This window comes from Haliotis rubra, unplaced genomic scaffold (assembly GCF_003918875.1).
Source record: "Haliotis rubra isolate DU_JTF1 unplaced genomic scaffold, ASM391887v1 Scf67, whole genome shotgun sequence".
Classification (NCBI taxonomy): Eukaryota; Metazoa; Mollusca; class Gastropoda; order Lepetellida; family Haliotidae; genus Haliotis; species Haliotis rubra.
In genome coordinates this window covers 1,012,635-1,034,219 of record NW_025767379.1, presented here as the reverse complement: position 1 = coordinate 1,034,219, position 21,585 = coordinate 1,012,635, and the positions used below count along the sequence as shown (strand labels likewise).

General features: G+C 43.0%; 1 protein-coding gene across 1 annotated transcript; it reads left to right on the top strand.

The window, feature by feature from the left end:
* Nucleotides 1-9,575: 9,575 nt before the first annotated feature.
* Nucleotides 9,576-21,585, top strand: LOC124257634 (dipeptidase 1-like). The gene is made up of 10 exons (XM_046691741.1): nt 9,576-9,655; nt 10,037-10,193; nt 12,167-12,266; nt 12,726-12,876; nt 12,956-13,022; nt 13,362-13,538; nt 17,105-17,216; nt 19,129-19,201; nt 20,639-20,774; nt 21,444-21,585. The coding sequence occupies exons 1-10, from the start codon at nt 9,576-9,578 to the stop codon at nt 21,543-21,545; spliced, it is 1,155 nt and encodes a 384-aa protein (XP_046547697.1). The 3' UTR covers nt 21,546-21,585.

Here is a 21,585-nt window from a genome sequence, read left to right as displayed (position 1 = left end):
GAACTTAAAAGTGTCATTTAAAAGACGTTGCTGATGAGCCACGAAGCTGTCAAGTGTGTCCTCGTCCCATGCTTGTAGGATAAGGTGATATGTGTGCTTAGCTATTTGTGATAATATGTCGAAATTGAAATCTGCAGGTGGGGTTGACAATTCCGGAATTTGTTTAACAGTCTTCATTGACCACGGTACTCCAAGACCGGACTATTGGTGTTGATGTACTGATCATCCTTCACTGGTCACTGATGTCCGTGTTTCAGTGTTCGGGCATGTGTGGCGTCCGGAAGCGGAAGGTGTATTGCCGGGACAACCAAGGCCGGGTGGTCGACGACCGGAAGTGTGACTACAACACCAAACCTCTCACTGTCCATGCGTGTGGTCACTGCCAGAACAAGTGGGTGCCCCAGGATTGGGGAGAGGTAGGTTGGCAGTGTTATGTTAATACGGGTTTGGTGAAACAGCTTTATACAGGTTTTCACTTACTATCCTGGTAGGAGGCGTCAAAAGGGGAGGCAACCCAGCGTGATTGGATACTGTACGTTTATCACCTATGTAAACCACACGAAATTAGAGTCCATGCGAACCTGGTGTTCGAACTGATCATCAGGACAAGGGAGGAATGAGTGAATCGGATTTTAGGCCGCATTTAGCAATATTACAGTAACATGTAATAATCACGACAGGGGCAGCAGACAATGGGCCTCCCGCCTTGTACACATGCGGGGAATCGAACCCGGGTCTTCGACGAGACGAGTGAACGCTTTAACCACAAGGCTACCGGACCACACTGTCTGTAAAAGAGGAAATCTACAGTTGCTGTGATTCAGATCACTTTCTGGTGTAGTGTAGTCACCCCTTATTTCTGTCTGCCATAAATCAGGTATATGGACTTCGTGGGTGTGGTCACATAGAATCTTTTGTTTTGTCATAATTTCCGAGGCACATCTGGCCGGGTTTATGCACAAAGAACCAAGTCTTCTCTTAAATGCAGTTCCCTAAGCACTAACAGAAGTATTGTTTGCAGTGTTCTGTGACCTGTGGGGGAGGGGTTACCACGAGACGCGTTGTGTGCGGCGCAACAAGTAGGGGCAGCTTCCACATCCGGCCGGACTCGTACTGTATAGAGGAAGCCAGACCTCCCACTACCACCAGGTGTCGCACCGCGCCATGTGGGGCAGCCTGGTACACCACAGAGTGGTCCGAGGTGAGCTGAGAACTGTAAACGTGTCACAGTAAATGTATATTTAAATGTTTGTATTTTATTTATAACCGTCACACTGGTTAGTATCTCGACTATGTAGTGATCACTATAAGTTTGGAGCATTTGGCCCCTATCCTTAGAGTAGGACTCTATACATGTTGCTTGTGTGGTTGTTTTACGCCGCACTCAGCCATATTCCAGCTATATGACGGCGGTCTGTAAATAATCGAGTCCGGACCAGACAATCCAGTGATTGACATGTGAATACGATGACATACATTAGCCACGTCAGTGTAGCTGACCATCTGATCCCGTTAGTGGCCTCTTTCGACAAGAATTGGTTGCTGAAGACTAAGTCTAACCCGAATTTTCACGTGTTATTAAGGATGTTAATGCTTAAGAAGGGTATTGGAACTTCCATTGATTACGTCTTGTACCCTTTGTTCACATATATTCCCATACTTGATATATAACATGATCAAGTGGTATTAACACTGCATGTGCTTCAAGGAAACCACAACAACCAAACTGCTGTATGCCTGTCTTACAGCTTGTTATAACTGTCAATGTTGGAAGGAAAAAGATTCAAATTCATCATTATGTCTAAATGTTTACATCCCTTCGTAAGGATGTAAACCTAATGGTACAAAACCGGACCTTTTCATAGAACCGACATAACCTACATCTGTATCATGGCGTCTGTAAATATACTGAACCGCAAAAGAAACGTCGCCTTTCAAAACCAAATGCAAAATTTGTTCTTAGGTGGTGTTTTTATTATGATTGTACCGTTTTGTTAACATGTTTTTCAAACTAAATTGCAAAGTATGAACCCAAGTGCCTATGGCCTTCATTAACCGTTTAATTCATTGCATGTACAAAGGATACGCTTTCATCGATGCCAATGGAGGAGGTCACACACGATACTGACGTTGAGGAATGTTTATGGTACCATTTTTAATGATTTTGTTTGTGTGAACTAATGTGATTCCCGAAAATGTGTTAACCATGATAGTTGTCAAGTTTGAACTCAATCCTCCTTCTATTGTTAATTAGAGTGAATTAAAGTGTGTGCTTTAAGAAACCTCTATCGGTGCGACGTTTCTTTTCCGGTTCAGTGGATTAGTGCAAACAACAGTTTTGCAAGAGAACTACCATTCGGATTAGATGACATGCCACCAAACAGAATCATGTTCCAACCCTATCCTTCGTTTTAGTGCAGCAACCACTGGTATTGCAGACCCAATGTCGACGCCGAATCGCCATGGACTGAATTTAACTATTGTCGGATAATATAACGATTGTTTTATATCCTTACTATCCAATCCCTCTCTGTCAGTGCTCTGAATCGTGTGGCACCACTGGTTTCCGGTACCGTGACGTCAGATGCTACGGGGGACCGGAGACGGAAGTGTGCAACGCTAATATACGACCCGAGGAACGGGAACGATGCCAACTCCCGCCATGCAGAAAGGGTAAGTGTGTTTATACATACACTGGTGACGTGTGACGTTTAAACTGATGTGGTCCGCGAAGCCAGGGAAACTCTTACACCATATGGTGAGTGGGTGAGTGAGCTAAATGTTTATATCGTATCCGCAATATTGCAGCCATATAGCGATGAGAACAAGTTAGTTATATAATACAAATGACAGTAAAACAGTAAGTCAAAAAACCGCGTGAATATTAAAACAGATCGTTTTCATCAGATTGTTTAGGGTACATTAAAACTAGGCTATACACAAATAGCAACCACACTGAGACCACCTTATCATAGGGACGGTACCCGTACTGAAGACTGTCACGGTGTTCTCAGCCTCGGTCCAAGTTACTCTGGAGGGGGTAAAGCAGCGCGTCGGAAGCAAAAAAAGAGAAGAAATAGCATTATTGTATTTTAAAATATCACCCTAATACAGCAGGTAAGCAGCGAGAAAACATGAAACGATTCTATCACCACAGAAACGATTTTTCTGCTTGCCAGATCCTCCATGTGATCGTTAACAAGAAGTGAACACAGACTGTATTTCCTGTTTCAGAGATGCGGTGTGAGGATGACGGCGAGACGCAGTGCCACCTCGTGGTGTCTGCCAAACTCTGTTCCCACAAGTACTACAGAAAGGCTTGCTGCGAAACATGTTCCTCCCATCATTAGACTCTAAAGGAGGACCTGTTTCAGATACTGGATAAAATCATTTATACCACCGCGCACCTGCTGGACACACTATCGAAAAGTAACACTTTGAAAGTTGTGGTATTGGTGAAACAAAGAGCTGGTTAGATCATTATTCTTTCAATGCAATGTTTCAGTACAGATATTCACTTCTATTTTAGGTGCATAAACCTGCTTCATAAGGAAAAAGCAAACTGCAAGAGTGCGGAAGTTGAAATCCACACCTTAACTCCATGGTCACTGTTAAACACATTTCAGTTTTTAAAAATGTCCTCTGACAACATCATATAAGGAACTTATTCGAAGTACTTACGTACTCGTATGTACACATGCCCTGTGATGAAGTTATCTTGAGTCCTTAAATGTGCGTCTCTTAACTTACCCTCCACACTACCCACACTACCCTCACTACCCTCCACACTACCCTCAACACTACCCACACTATCCTCAACACTACCCTCCACACTACCCTCAACACTACCCTCCACACTACCAACACTACCCTCAACACTGCCCTCCACACTACCCTCACCACTACCCACACTACCCTCAACACTACCCACACTACCCCCTCAACACTACCCACAACACTACCCTCCACACTACTACCCTCAACACTACCCACACTACCCTCAACACCACCCACAACACTACCCTCAACACTACCCTCCACACTACCCACAATACCTTCAACACTACCCTCCACACACTCCTCATGAAACCCCGACACCACGAGGCTACTGACCACATTAACATTTGACATAGTCTGTATTGTCCCCGTTAACGCTATACTTACGTAAGCTACTGCTATATTACAAGCGGACTATATCTTTTGTATATCGAGTAAGGTGTAGCCATGACGCAAGTAGAAGTGACGACAAGAGGCTGCACTCTGAGTTTTGTAACAAATAGAAATAAAACCATTGAATAATCATTGTGTTTGTGGAAGGTACGTGTGAAACTACGCTCCCATGACCCAGGGCTGGACGCGGGAAGTGGCGAGAGTGTGTGCGTTTGTTTGTGCGTGCGGGTATGTGAGTGTTGAGAGTTTGTCGGTAACCAGTGCTCGTAAGATCGACTGAAAAGGGCCACAGGTTCAGGCTTGATCTACTCAAACTATCAACCACCGATTTGCCTGACCCATACGTTATATTTGCCGGCATGATTAGGTTGGTAAAAGTCTGTCCAGCATGTCTAACCACTCTCTATCTGACCGCCTCCGTGATGTAGTGGTTAGAGCGTCCGCCCGGAGAGCGGAAGGTCGTGGGTTCGATCCCCGACCGCGTCATACCAAAAGACGTTAAAATATGGTACTTGTTGGTCCCTGTCTGGCGCTCGGCATTAATGGGTACAACAAGGACTGGCCGGCTCGGAGTCAGTATAATGTGTCTGACTGGGGTATTCATGCTTCACTGCGGCATGGTATCTCAGTGGGCTAGCACTATAAAACCAGCTTCAGTCTGGGCTAGTACAAGCAGCCGCACATACACATGATCTAAATGAGAGTGTTTGTCATGTGTACTGGGAATGTCAGGAGACACAAACTTTTTGGAAAAACCTGCAAATCTGGCTTAACAATTTATACCCTCATCCACTGCTATTATCAAAACATATGGTTTGGTTTGGTACTCTACATCATAATATATTACTAAATCACATCACCATTGCAGCAAAAAGACACATTTACATATGCAGTATTAAAAATACGCATCCAAACATAGCTCTATTTATAAAAACTTTGAAAGAAATATTCTTTGTGGAAAACCATATATGCAAAAGAATTAATAAAATAGAAGATTTCAATCATAAATGGGGCCTTCTCTTCCCAGTACTTTGATGAATTTAAAATGTACCCAATTTACCTGAGGTCATATTTCTCTTTTATTGACTTATAAATGTGTATTAACATGATATTGATACCTGTACATCATCCATCTGTCTGTACATCACTGTTCTACATATCATGACATTGTAATCCTGGGAACCAATAAAAAAAATAAAATAAAAAAAATAAAAAAGTTTTACACTCACTAGTGTAAATATAGCCACTTACTTTAGGCAACTGTTCTAAACTACATTTTGCAAAATATTCCATACTGTTTAACGGTACTGTTTATACATGAACTGATGAATTGTAAAACAAATTCGTAACGTTGTAAAGATTGTTGCCATGAGTTCAATAAATGATAAAAAACAAAACAAAATTAACGAGTTCTTAAATGGTGTGGCCTTGTTGAAGCAACCTCTGAGCAAGACACGCATACACTTTCTTGGTGACAAGGGGCGGTGGGTAGCCTAGTGGTTAAAGCGTTGGCTCGTCACGCCGAAAACCCGGGTTCGAATCCCCACATGGGTACCAATGTGTGAAGCCCATTTCTGGTGTCCCCCGCCGTGATGTTGCTGGAATATTGCTCAATGCGGCGTAAAACCAAACTCAGTCAGTCAGTCAGTCTTGGTGACAAGAGTATACTCGACCGTGCATCAGTTGTGGTGAAATACGAAGAGCAGGTGAAGGAGCTGAAGGAATATTGCTCAGAAGGAAGGGAACGTATACCACTTATATCAAGATATATTCTATTCTTAACATCGCTTTTATTGTAAATAAAGTTAACCCGTTCGGCGTTTGGAGTCAGCCAGTCGTCGGGGTAAAAGACTGAAAGAAAACAAAAATGTGATAGACAAAACAGTCTAAAACCTGACCCAAATACCGTGATAACAATCCATAGCGCTACAAAGGTATTTTGGCGCGGAGTTACATTCATCATGTCCATCGACTCAAACTAAAACTTGCTTATAAAAACTGTCGAAAACTTTACAACATACAATACCGTCTGATGTCGGTATACTAACACCTCTTAACTTAATTACAAAGTAACTTACTGCATGGTAAGTCTCTTAGTAATAGCATGAAAATGCCGAACCAAATGCGATGACAACCGGTAGCCATGATAATCCATTCCGCCTGCCTCGCCGTATCCAAAGGCAAGGTCATGTAACTCTATTTTTACCATGTTAACCAACCGCTAAAACAATTCTGGTCTTAATGCATTGTAAAGCTGTACAACACATCAGCCTCTTAAAACGACTACATTTTAAAAAATAGAAGTGTTACAGTTTAAGGTACACGTACTAATATTGTCATTGGTAAACCCGTGAAGATCCGGGTTAGAATCTGATTTTCAGTTAGTGAGTGAGTTTGGTTTTACGTTGCTTTTAGCAATATTTCAGCAATATCACGGCGGGGAACACCGGAAATGGGCTTCACAAATTGTACACATGTTGGGAATCGAACTGATCTTCAGTTACCCATGCTTTCGCTCGTAAGATGCGACTAACAGGATCGGGTGGTCAGGCTCCATATAGCTGGATATTGCTGAGTGCGGCGTAAAACACAACTCACTCACTCATTCACGGTGAACGTACAGCCATGACGACAGGTTTTGCGTGGCACAATGTCATAAACTATGAAAACGGTAAGCATACACTCAAGCGAATGTAATAAACTAAATATAATTGAAATGCTATTCATAATTCATGAGACCGCCCTCCGTGGTGTAGTGAAATTAGAGCGTCCCGCCCGGAGAGCGGAAGGTCGCGGGTTCGATCCCCGACCGCGTCACACCAAAGCTCCGGGTTAGATTTCCGTCATTGGTACTATGAGTGAAGTCCATTCCTGATGATCCTTGCCGTGATATTGCTGGAATATTGCTAAAACGGCATAAAGCACTCACTCACCCCTACCAGTATGACCTAGTCACTCCATTCACGATGTTTGATAAGAGTTTGCTGGTTCTGATCTAAGATGATTGTTTTGAGGACAAGTGAGTGAGTGAGTGAGTGAGTGAGTGAGTGAGTGAGTGAGTATTGCTTAACGCTGCATAGCAGTTTTTGAGGACAATGCCTTCTGGTGTACATCCATGGCGTATTAAACCGTTAAAAAGTTGTGATTTATTGATATTTATTCAGAAGTAGATAGACAAAACCTGTTCAAAGGTTTACTGGAATGGACTTATATTTGCTAAGTATATGTTGTAACAATTCGAATATTTGTAAAAAGTATTTATAATTATGTCAGTGACGTGGGAGCATCAATATCAATATCTCAGTTTGAAGACAATCAACACTGATATATGAAAGTGTTTAATCATGGACGCCCCGCCCCACCCGTGTTTCAACCCGTCCCCCGTATATAAAACTAAATTAATAAATGGAGCTAAAATGTTGATTTTAATGAGATCTTTTTAAGCTGTCTTTGTAAAGTAAGTAAATGAGGATCAATACAGGGTATGTCGGAATACACATCTACATGCAAATACATACCTGCAGATACTCAGAGTTTGTCAGGTGAACTACACATGGAAATCGTGAAACTCGTACATCTGGCGCAACTGTTCGTGGTGAATGGTGGTAAATATCAGTCCCCGTGCAGGGGCTGTCATGAGAACGTGAAAGACTATCATTTTATAAAACCTGCGAAAGTATTGATAATTTAGATGTTTATGTCGGTCTGTATGGCAGGTAAAACACTTCTCATTGCTTTGTGTTGAAATCCTAAACCCCGTCACGTCCTGGACCTTCTTTTTGAAACTAAACGTCATCGTGGGATTCGTTAGCCTTAATAACTATTAGTGTTGCTTTAACTGCCCCTATCACTACTCCAGAGGTGAGCGCTCAAGACATCATGAGAACATGCAGAAAGTACTCGTGAGAGCAGCCAGATGTGGCTGGTTTCATTGTTAACCAAACCACAAAATTATAAAATCATAAGTTAGGAGTATATTCCCATGTATATACAATGGTCTTTTGCCTTATACCAACTAAAGGACCAAACAACTATCGATACAAGTGGAAAAATCTCCCGCCCATACAGCCCTGTATTGTCAGATTAGTATTGTGAAACAGAAACATCGACTGGTTACAAAAAGGGTCTCGAAATAAATTTAGTTCTCTCTTTTCGGAAGGGAGAAGCAAACAATAATAAAGTCACGTGAGAGGCCTGTTCAAATTTACATATAGATGAACAGCAGCTTGACGGTGAAAAGGCACAATGTCACACATTTTCGACAATATTTTGACCTATATTTTATATATTGGGGTCATATGCACTCAATGCTTCCAATTGGTGCAATAAAACACCTATTATCCCTAACGACTTGCCTGAAATCAATAATTAAACCTTCGAGGCGAACAGCTTCCAAAATATAACACTTGCCATATATGGAATGTAAACAATTGCTCCGTACATCGTAAACTGTCGCACCCGGTTTTGCGGTCTTTACCGACCTGGTTTCAATCACACGCATTCGTAACTACTCGTCTCTTTCCGTGTAACCTGAAAGTAGACTCGTACCCCTCTCAAAGCCATTTTATTGAACGTGGCTCTGTCTTAGCGCAAAATCGCAGAGAGAAAGAAATAATCTAGTCAACGAACTATTTTCAAGGGCAGGTAAATCTAGTTTACTTGGAAAACACACATGGCATCCCAGCCAAGGAAATTACCTCAAAGGGTATGTTGAACATGCTTAAATACTTTCCTACGCCATAATGTTAAAATATCCTTGTTACAGAAATTCAGGAAATAAAGGAGGACTGTGCAATAATTAGAATATACTTGAAGTGTCTGGGAAAAAATTATGCAAGCCGAAATGAAAAATATTTCAAAGACCTATTTTGACCCAATTTCTTCTCTACATACGCGCATTCCGATTGGCTGGGGGAATATTTCTCCCGGACATGGCTACGAGAGGGGTACAAGTTTTCTTTCAGGTTACGGAAAGCGACGAGTAGTTACGAATGAATCACACGTTGTGCGTAGGATATTCTTAAAGAGCGCTCCAAGGGACATAACTCTATGGGTTCGTTTGAAATAGTATTCGGCTGGTAGAGGGCTCGAGAGTCGATTTAATGCAACGCTGCATTAATTCCTTCGAGCTTTATAATGCAATATTTTAATCTAAATATATAATTTCTGTTTGGAATAAATCATATGGTAACTTCCCTGAGGGCTGATAGTATCATTGAGAGAAATGCATTATGTATTTTAGAGATGTGTTATGACATTGTGCCTTTTAGATTATTCATGTCCAGGTAATTAATTTGCAGTTTCATTAACAGAAAGTTTATGCAATTCAGCATCATCTTCTCTCATGACAATATCTGCTATACATCGTTGTAGTCGTCATCAACGGCGTGGCGCCATTTCTGGTGATGCCTCCCGACAACAGCAAGGGAGATTATTACGAAGTGCAAGCCAAGAATATATTGAAGCGAGTGCCACTTGTGGATGGGTAAGGTGTACTTTTGTCTGTTTTGATGTAATGCCGTACTCACGGTTTCAACGCTACTGTTGATACAGGAATTTTACATCAAGCCCTATCATCACACCCTCGCGCTATAACTTTATTTACCACAAGATCTCCAAATGGACGTATGTGTTGTGCAATGATAGTTGTACAGACCTTACTATCTCGGCTGTGTGATGTGTGATTGGTTTTGTAAAGGTGCCTGACTCTGGGAGTGTGGGTTCGAATCCCAAATGAGAGTCAACCTAATAAAAGTACTAGAATCTGTACTTAACAGGGAAAATGTAATCCACAATGAAACACATGTTACATTTTACCAATTTGAAAATGACATTGTATATTTATATATATTCGGTGCATGTACAGACATAACGATCTCGGCTGGCACATCATAAAGAACTTCAAGGGAGATCTGGAGAAGGTTGATCTGAGGAAGGACACCCGGGCACAGTTTCCTGCGGACCCCGAGTTTCTGGCGCAGACAGACATCCCCCGTATACGACAGGGACAACTCGGAGCTCAGGTAAATCTTCTCAACGCTCCGGTCTCAGTTCCCGCTCGCGTGTCCAATCTTTTGCCTTAACGGACACAGCAAAAAACAGGCTTAACTTCTTGTGTCACAGCGACCTTTAGTTAGGTTTGTGGTACAATGGGGTATTTACCTGTACTTTCTAAGTTTAGCCTCTTTGTCACCATGGAGTATTGTTAAGATATAAACTATTCATGTAAACAAATAGAAATATTAAGGAGACATTCTTCAGTCAAAGTGCTCAATCTGACTTCTTTGTCGGGACCCATGAAGGTCCAGGTTAGAATGAGCCTTCATGCTTGTCGTAAGAGGCGACTAACGGGATCGGGTGGTCAGGCTCGCTGGCTTGGTTGGCACATGTCATCGGTTCCCAACTGCCCAATTGCGCAGATCGATGCCCATGCTGTTGATCACTGGATTGTCTGGTCCAGGCTCGATTATTTACAGACCGCCTCCATATAGCTGGAATATTGCTGAGTGCGGCGTAAAACTAAACTCACTCACTCACTTTGTCGGACCAATGCTGCGAACAGATGCAATGATAAATCGTCATAATTCAGAGCTAAGATATTTATGTTGGTATCTCTACAGCAAGCAAATGAACAAAACAATTGCACGTGAAGAAAGAAATACACGAAACGATGATTTCACTGTGTTCGAGGTGTTCCTTCATGTTTCTACATAGTCCCAGAACACACCGGTGCCTACGTCACTGTGGCAACAATGATCGCCTGTCATATACCTCGAAGGTGATATGTGGGACATGCTAGTGTTAAGGTTATATTGGTACCAGAGGAGATGACTTGTATCCCGGGTTGTTTCGAGGGGATAAATGTGTCTTCAAATACAGAAGTCCATCAGTGGGTCCACAACACTTTATTCTGGATTCAATATGCATACATACATGAAGTTACAACAATGACTAGGCGGCATGTCGGAGGCGATGGTCAGCCAACCTGCCTAGTCGCTGTCTCAGGGTCAAGTCTCGACTAACACAAAGCATTCTCAATTTATCCCTAAGGGTCTGATCACACTGTCACGTGTCGCATTTACGACAGATGTGTGGTCAGCCTGCAGTATCCCGCACCTCATCCACAATGTCATGCTTCAGTGGCCAACCAGCCTTTGTCTAACTTTGATTATAGGCAGCTAATGACTCTATGATGGTGGCCATGATGACAATGGTCAAGCTGTGTTGACTTCATTTTCATTGACAGCATGGTCATTACTTAGAGAGATATTGAATTTGCATTACTCAAGGAATATCATAAATATCCCTGATAAACACTGTTCAAACGTGCCTACGATACTTGTCATGTCCAGTCACTTTCGCTGATACGACTCCCTATAGGCGATTTAAGGTTTATATATCAAAGTGTTCTCGTTAATTCTGAAATGGTATACACAACGAACATCATCCGTGACAACATCCGTGACATCAGAATGTGACAGATTCGTTTCCTTTAGTTCCTAGGAGTTCCATGGTTCTGTAGAATTCCAATGTCAGATTCGCTCAGATACTTATATAATCACGGTGTGGCTGAAATATTGCTTATGTGACAGAGAATTGTAACTCACTCACTCTGATACTTTCAAGATCCATCTGATCGGGTTTTGTTTACCTAAAGGGTAAACGGTTTTGCGGTTTTCACTTATTATGTATTGCTCTTATATACACGACCTTATACCCTTGTTGTTTTACACTCACGCCCTCACTGACCTGGCGTAAACATTTAATTAATGAGAACACCTTGAGGTTCAGTGGATCGTCTGAGGAGGTCGACAGCCTCATACCAAATAAAAAGATGGAACTTGTTGTTTCCCTGCCTTGAGCACGGTATAAATGATAAAACTATGACTTATTTCCTCTGAAGCAGTTCATTATGTCTGAAGGGGTACCACCTGACCTCGATACCTTTATCCTCACTTCCTAGATGTGGTCTGCGTGGACTCCGTGTACGTTCCAGTACAGGGACAGCGTCTCCTGGGCTCTCTCCACCATAGACATCATCAAGCAGTTCGTCCACAAATACTCCGACACCTTCCGTTTTGTCACAGCTGTGGATGGTGAGTCATCCAGTCGTTCCCCGCATACACGATGTCTCGTTTAAAGGAAGTGATGTAAGGCCCGTCGTGATATTGCTGCAATATTGCTAAAAGCGGCGTAGAACCATACTCACTCACTCACTCGAAAACGATACAAGCTTACAATTTCTATTTACAGGCTTTTTACACATGTATGGAAGTTGAGTGTAACCATGAAAAATATTCACCCAGCAATTTATATTTCAATTAAATTAAAACATATTGTCAGTTTGCAACACGGGTAAAATGTGTGTATCCTTTTCTGACGACCCTTTCGTTGTTTTGCTGTGATAGTACTTTAACCTGTGGTAAACGCTGACAGCCACTGGGGAAACAAAGACATTCTGGCAACAGCGTCATCACTTAACGTATTGTATTTGAAAGGGGAACCATGGGAACCTACTGATCAAACCATTCTATAAAATCCCCATCACATTTCAGATATCATGCCCACTTTCCGTGACGGTAAAGTAGCTTCGATGATTGGCTTAGAAGGGGGCGAAATGATCGACAGTAACCTGGCCATACTGCGCATGTACTATGACCTTGGAGTGAGATATTTGACCTTGACCTGGAGCTGTGACACCCCATGGTAAGGTGCAGGTTCTTTTCAGGTTTCAAATATAGAATGTGTCATATGAAAGTGTATGCATGTAGGTTTAACATTTCAGGGCAGATTCCTGTAACGATACACGATACAACGATCCCAACCACCATGGCTTAACAGACTTTGGAAAGGTGAATATCACAGTTTAAGATTGCGATTATCGCTCTGCTTTAAGTATCGAAGATGATCGAACAACTTACTTTATAAACGAGCTGTTTTCCAAAGCATTGATGAGATCCTCCAATAAAACCGTGTGAAATCCTCACTTTTATCTGGAGATGGGAGTAGATGTGGGGCGATGCCCTATTGCTTCGTATCGGACAAATATGGTTTGTTTTCAATCATTTGATTTGTTTAACTGGTGGTGGTTGTAGTGGTGGTCGTAGTAGTAGCTGTAGTGGTGGTAGTGGTAGCTGTAGTAGTGGTAGTGGTAGTGGTAGTGGTATTAACAGTATCAATCTCGATTTCAGAGAGTGGTGCTTGAAATGAATCGGCTAGGTATGATGGTGGACCTCTCTCACACTGCAGTCGACACCATGTACGACGCCCTCAACGTGTCAGTCGCCCCTGTCATCTTCAGCCACTCGTCATCCCATCACGTCTGTCCACATGAGAGGAACGTCCCTGACGATGTCGCTAAACTCCTGGTAGATATTCCCTGTGATTACGATATGCCATAACCATTCCAAGGGCGAAGAAACACTTGCCTTATTGGCTGATCTGTTTTGTTTCATTCACAGTTCCAGATTTTAGGATTTAAAGTTTGAGGTTCACAGTGTTGTATAACCTGAATTCTATAATGTTATTCAGCTTCCTGAAACCCACGTTAGCAAAGAAGACTGTAAAAAAGTAATAAGTACATTTGAAATTGACTGCAGGCAGATATTCAGCTATATATTCACCGTTTATTTTACACTTCATATATGTCATCGTATGGCAGCTTGGGTTGTACACTCCTCGGGGAGAAGAAAATCTGGAGTCTGGAATCTGAACTATGAAAAATTGAAGCAAATATTTATCGGTCCCAATCGACATATTAGCATTTCGCATCAATCTTGAAATGCCAAATTATTCCAAAATAGTTATGCAACAAAGATTAAGAGCTTGGAACCGGGAAATGTTCCCCCGTGTTCATATATTAACATTCTAGTAGGTCTGGACAGTATTGACCCGTTTACAGGACACACATACATAGATTGTCACCACACTGACCAATAAGGGCAAAGGTCTATCTGCTACAATGTCACCGTTATCGCGGGGTCTACAGAAAAAGTAATCATACGAAAGTTCCGTTTCTCGTGTTCCAAGATCACATGATTTCACTACAAGTGACGGGGCTGAGTTGGAGGATTGGTCTATATTACATTCGACCCCAATATTTCGGTAGAGAATGGTGTAAATATATAGAACGTCATACTAGTGCATTTGGATGTTTGTATTGTGCGAGAAGATGTCATGGGAGCAGAGAAACGAGTTCGAAGATGACGTTCTATCTTTAATATATACCCTCTTATCTTGCATTTGTTACTTTTTTTTTCACATTCTTTTTATTCATTTCACTTCAGCAGGTGTAGATACATATACTCTCCCAAAAAAGAAACGCATATTGGAATTTCAAGTGTATTTTTATGTTTATTTTGAAACATCTTGTAGGCTTTATGAGTCAATGAAATATAGCGAAATTGCACACTGGGAATGCAGACTTATCCGTCTTTTGCACCAACACGAGGAAAGTCAGTTTGAGTGTCACATGGAGATGTGTGGTGGCGCTGAAGTCAATACCTCGTGTGACCACCGTGGGCATCCAGAACTGCACGGCATATCGCCTCGGCATCGAACGAATAAGTCTCAGAATCTCATGTTGCCCAATCGCAGCCCACTCTGCCTGTAGAGCCTGTGCGAGTTGCTGAAGTGTCTGGGGCTGAAGGTTACGGCGACGCACCCGTTTGTCCAGGGCAGCCCACAGATGTTCGATCGGGTTAAAGTCCGGTGATCTTGAGGGCCAGGGGAGCACATTGATGTTGTGGTTCTGGAGGAAGTCTCTAGTGTGACGTTCTGTGTGGGGCCTGGCATTGTCCTGTTGAAACAACTCCCTCTGGCGATCAATGATTGGAAGGAGGTGTGGGCGTAGGATTTCGTCACAGTACCGTTGAGCTGTCAGGTTGCCCTGGATCATCACCAAATCACTTCTCCTACGGCAGGTTATCGCTCCCCACATCATAACACTGCCCCGGCCGAATTTGTCCACCTGGGAAACGCAAGTGTCGGCGAAACCTTCACGTCGACGTCTGTACATCCGCATTCTTCCATCGCGTCATTCCAATAGAAATCGTGATTCATCACTGAACCAGATTCTAAGAGAATTCGGTAGGTTCCAGGCCTGAATGTTGGTGCACCATTGAACTCGATGTCCACGATGTTGTTGTCGAAGCACAGGGCCAAAATAAGGTCTTCTGGCACGTAAACCAGCCTCTCTCAACCTGTTCCTGACTGTCTGTGCAGAAAGCCTTCTCAATCCGGGTATTTGTCGAGCGGTACTGGTCGCCGTAGCTGTTCGATGACGCAGGTGATTTACCCGGATGTAGCGATCCTGCGCCGCAGTGGTCGCTCGAGGTCGCCCACTACGAGGGGCATCTGCTACCGAATTCTGCCGGCGATATCTCTCCCAGAGCCGTGAAATGGTGCTTTGGTGAACATTCATGCGTCGGGCAACTGCACGTTGAGACTGGCCAGCTTTTTGGGAGAGTATATATCATATCATTCTTTTTCAAAGCATTTACAGTGAAGCACTCATAAAATTATGGACATGTCAGGTGTATAATTATATCTGAAATACATTGTTCAGAGGTTTCCATTTGGAATTAAATTTAGGCAAAGTATTGTTATTACAAGCAATAATTCTTTTCTACTTTGTACACATCCTTGACGATATTAGCAGGATCTGTTACCTAATAAGATAAGAAAGTAGAACCGGCAGGGGTTCAATACGGAATCTGGGGTGCAGTACGGAATTTGACCACGTCATCCGTATTGATCCCCTGTATTACTATCATAAGTTTACATGGGTATATAATACATAAAGAATAGGGATAATATGACACGCTGTCATCAGGGACAATGGGGCAACGGTTAAAGCGTTCTTTCGTCAAGTTCGAGTCTCCTTGCCGATACAAAGTATGAAGCCCAATTCCTGTACTTATTTCCAAGACATTTATATGAAAAATGACCGTGTGTGTGTGTGTGTGTGTGTGTGTGTGTGTGTGTGTGTGTGTGCGCGCTGTGTGTGCGTGCTGTGTGTGTGTGCGTGTGTGTGTGAGAGAGACAGAAGCAGAGAGAGAGAGGGAGGGAGAGTGGGGCAGAGAGAGAGAGGAGAGAGAGAGGGAGAGGGAGAGAGGGGCAGAGAGAGAGAGAGTGGGAGGGAGAGGAGAGACAGAGGGGCAGAGAGAGCAGAGAGAGAGGCAGAGAGAGAGAAGGAGAGAGAGGGGCAGAGAGAGAGAGAGAGGGAGAGAGAGAGAGAGAGGTGGAGGGAGGGGCAGAGAGAGAGAAGGAGAGAGAGAGGGAGAGAGAGAGAGAATGGCAGAGAGAGATAGAGGGAGAGAGTGAGATAGGGGCAGAGAGAGAGGAAGGAAGGGAGGGAGAGGAGAGTGGGAGAGAGAGAGAAGGAGAGAGAGAGGAGAGAGAGAGAGAGAGAGAGAGAGAGGAGAGGAGAGGGAGAGAGAGAGGGCAGAGAGAGAGAGAGAGGAGGGAGGGAGGGAGGAGAGTGGGGCAGAGAGAGAGAAGGAGAGAGAGAGAGAGAGAGAGGGCAGAGAGAGAGAGAGAGAGGAGAGAGAGGGTCAGAGAGAGAGAGAAGGAGAGAGAGAGGGGCAGAGAGAAGGAGAGAGAGAGAGGGGCAGAGAGAGAGAGGAGGGAGAGAGAGAGAGGCAGAGAGAGAGAAGGAGAGAGAGAGGGAGAGAGAGAGAGAGAGAGAGAGAGAGAGAGAGAGAGAGAGAGAGAGAGAGAGAGAGAGAGAGTGTGTGTGAGTGAGTGAGTGTGTGCAACAAATATATAATAGACTTACATCTTATAGATAGTCTATTCCTGATGTCGATAGTTTATCGCTGTATAGAAACAGTGTACGTCTTATGTGTTTAGTGAAGAGCACCGCACCGGTCAAACACTCGGGAAAGATATGTATATTGCCCCATCATGCACTGATGCTGTCTTTTTGTTTCAGGCTGCCAATAATGGCATTATCATGATTAACGTGTACCCTCGGTTCATCAACTGCACTATGGAGAACAAGCATGGCGATGACAACAGAACCGCATCCGTGGCCCAAGTCGCAGGTACCAGTTGATCGGTTCCTAACTCATCTTACTACAGGACCCGCGTGACATCAGTTTGAAATTCCGTCAATATTGGTACCCATGAAGATCCGGGTTAGAACTGATCTTCAGTAACCCATGCTTGTCGTAAGAGGCGACTAACGGGAGCGGGTGGTCAGGCTCGCTGACTTGGTTGACACATGTCATCGGTTCCCAGTTACGTAGACCCATGCTCGTGCTGTTGATCACTGGATTGTCTGGTCCAGAATCGATTATTTACAGACTGCCGCTGGAATATTTCGAGTGCGGCGTTAAACAACAAACCAACCAACCAATCGTCATTATTGAGGCGTTTTAGCTACTTGGTTTACCCGCCATATAGCTGGAATATTGCTGAGTGCTGCGTAAAACTAAACTCACTAAACTAATGGTTTACGGATACGCCGACGTAGAATGAAAAATATTAATTATTTCACATTTTACTCAAATGCCAAATGAAACAGATGTCTTGTACTACTTTTGTTTATTCATTACAAAACGCATACACAGAATACAACATATAGATTGTTTACAAATACAAACGGGTTTAAGAAACAAATATATAAACCAGCTAATAAGATAAATATGTGTTTCCACTAGTTATTCATTCACGTTCAGCAATGGTTGCAATATTACTGAAGTGACGTAAAATGGTCTCCGCGTCCCCAAATCTCATCCAGTCTGTATTTGGTACCCATCATGGGAACAAGTGAGGATATACTATTTTATTTTAAATTTTATACTTTAAAGGTTTTGCTTCATTAATACAAAATATTTATTTGGAAAACAATTTGCGTTTTGTGCCACAAATGTTTCAGTAATATGTTGTTTCATACTTCGTCATAGTCGGTATTTATCACAGGGGGAGATGGCTTGTGTTGTGAGATGACAATACTGTGTTGTGAGATGACAATACTGTGTTGTGAGATGACAATACTGTGTTGTGAGATGACAATACGGTGTTGTGAGATGACAATACTGTGTTGTGAGATGACAATACTGTGTTGTGAGATGACAATACTCTGTTGTGAGATGACAATACTGTGTTGTGAGATGACAATACGGTGTTGTGAGATGACAATACTGTGTTGTGAGATGACAATACTGTGTTGTGAGATGACAATACGGTGTTGTGAGATGACAATACTGTGTTGTGAGATGACAATACTGTGTTGTGAGATGACAATACTGTGTTGTGGGATGACAATGCTGTGTTGTGAGATGACAATGCTGTGTTGTGAGATGACAATGTTGTGAGATGACAATGCTGTGTTGTGAGATGACAATGCTGTGTTGTGGGATGACAATGCTGTGTTGTGAGATGACAATACTGTGTTGTGAGATGACAATGCTGTGTTGTGAGATGACAATGCTGTGTTGTGAGATGACAATACTGTGTTGTGAAATGACAATACTGTGTTGTGAGATGACAATACTGTGTTGTGGGAAACGTGAGTTTGTTGTTTCACGCTACTCTCAGCGAAATGACGGGTCTGTAAATGATTCAGACAATCCAGTGGCACCAAGATCCAGAAGATCTGGGTCAGAACTGGTCTTGTACAACCCATATGTGTAAGGGGCAAGTAACAGGATCGAGTAGTCAGACTACAACTGCATAGGTCGATGCTCATGCTATCTATCACGAGAATGTGTGGTTCATACACAGCGCCCCCCCAATATACTGGACCATTGATTGTCTGGTTCATACACACACCCACACCCACCCCAATATATTGTTGAGTGAGGCAACAAACATGGTCATGTCTGACAAATCGATTCTCGATAAGATGAGAATATTTCGCCCTTCGGTGGCACTCGTCACAAACACTTGCGTAGGCAAGGCAATTGTTTCCCTGTTAGGGTGATTATTCTCAGCAATATGTCTCATTTTCAGATCATTATGACTATTTCCGCAAGCTGATAGGCTCCCAGTACCTTGGTATTGGCTGTGACTTCGACGGGTCGGGGTAAGTATCGTGTATTCTATATGGATATTATATTTACTATTTGTTTGTTCTTGCAATACTCCAGAACACTATGACATATACCGTGCTGGACATCCGAACTGGAATTCCCACAAGCGTTTTATCTGCACACTTAACCTTGGTACATTGTTCGTATTGAGAATGATGTCGTGTCAGACGTAGATGGAAAACCCCACACGCATGATAACAACATGGCACACCAGTCTAGAGTATGATATCGTGTTACTTATCTCGACCAACTATACATGTATAGTGATGACAATAAGTGTTGATACTTTGACCTTAAGCTAATAGTTGCACTTTTACATGGAACACGATATGCTTTGCATAGCTGCGCTGTCATCTATATGTCACCTACCGTTACCGTAAATCTGAGTAGGACTGACTGACTGACTGAGTTTGGTTTTACGCCGCTTTTAGCAATATTCCAGCAACATCACGGCGGGGGACACCAGAAATGGGCTTCACACATTGTGCCCATGTGGGGATTCGAACCCGGGTCTTCGGCGTGACGAGCCAACGCTTTAACCACTAGGCTACCCCACCACCCATCTCAGTAGGAGAACTTACAACATTTCTTTCACAACCTTTCACGAACATTCGTTGCTAAAATCGAGTCTATGATTCTAGCAATATAATGAGAGAGATGTAAACAAATAGCGATGATGCCAGGTTTTGACGAACAGGCGAGCGTATCCTACCACACCAATGGTACCCGTCACAAACACTTGCGAAGGCAAGTCAATTGGTTACCTGAAAAACGACACGCAACATATGGTATAAGTGAAAACAAACAAAATCTCACCCAGCTCACTGACTGTTTGTATATGTTAGTTGATGTTCATTACTGATCTATAATATGATAATTAATCGTTCTCTTCACGACATGGCTGGAATAATGCCGATGTGACTATATATATTAACTCACTCACTCACTAGTTGATGTTCAACGTGTCTCGTGTAGCACACATCCTCCCACTCGGTGTCAGTATTTCAGCCTACCCATGAAGGTCTGGGTTAGAATGAACCTTCAGTAACCCATGCTTGTCGTAAGAGGCGACTAACGGGATCGGGTGTCAGGCTCGCTGACTTGCTTGACATATGTCATCGGTTCCCAATTGCGAAGATAGATGCTCATGCTGTTAATCACTGGATTGTCTGGTCCAGACTCGTTTATTTACAAACCGCCTTCATATAGCTGGAATATTGCTGAGTGTGGCGTAAAACTCAACTCACTCACTCAGTATTTCAGCCATACTGCAACATGGCGACACCTGAAGGACCAGACACACGTTATGTTCTCGCCGTCGTTTACGGTGATATGTAAGAGATAAGCAAGTTCTGTTTGAACCTTGTATATCCACTGGAAGTACTGTGTGCAGTGGTGTCATCCCACCCATTGATGTGTGTGATCTTCAGGGTGAATGGAGAGATGGCCGACGTGTCGAGCTACCCTCTATTATTCGCTGAGCTGCTCCGGAGGGGCTGGTCAGAGAGAGAGCTGGAGAATGTTGCTTTTAGAAACTTCTACAGAGTGTTTAAACAGGTGGAAACGGTGAGTACGAGGACGCCATCGAGCGTTACCCGACGGCTGGCAGACCATGAGTATCATGTGACCTAATATTGGATTTCAATCTGTTTGACCTACATCCAGCCCATAACATCTGTCGTACACCGGTATTCGTCAGATGTAAAGTCTAGTGACGCAAAAATAGCTCAATGATGTAAGATTCGTTTTGTGGTTGGAATGAACTCTCGATTGCTAGCTTGAGGCGAAGTGCTCAGTTTAAATGTTTGCCAATGCCACAAGTGTTTCGTATGTTTCTTCAAAATGCTAATCGCCCGAGACCTGCATCACATCCAGCTTTCCTCTCTTATTCAGCTAAAACGCCGTTATGGTCTTTTCTGTATTTTTACAACATGCTGTAATATTTTAACTATCAGAGTTAACGTGATATACACACTGAGGTAATGTCATTTAACCACACTTTAACACAGTCGGTGTAAATAATGTTCTCATGGTACCTCAATGACACATGTCATGGTTGAAAGTCAAACACATCATTATTGATTAAGACCGGAACCGCTGTCAAACATAATATAAGTCCTTAATTCGATAGTGAAATACCTTTCCTGAGAACTGATAAATGTTTATCGACGGCACACTTCCATATACCTCCACGTGAATGTAACAGAAGCACTACTTCATCCTCTGTTGTCCCAGGTGCGTGATTCCATGAGATCTGTGGTACCGGACAGCACACTTCTCGACAGGTCGGCGGTTCCAGACCAATCCTGTTTATCCACACTGCCATATTGGCCATAACACGAAGAACTGGTTCATGAATAAAGCAAATACAACAAGC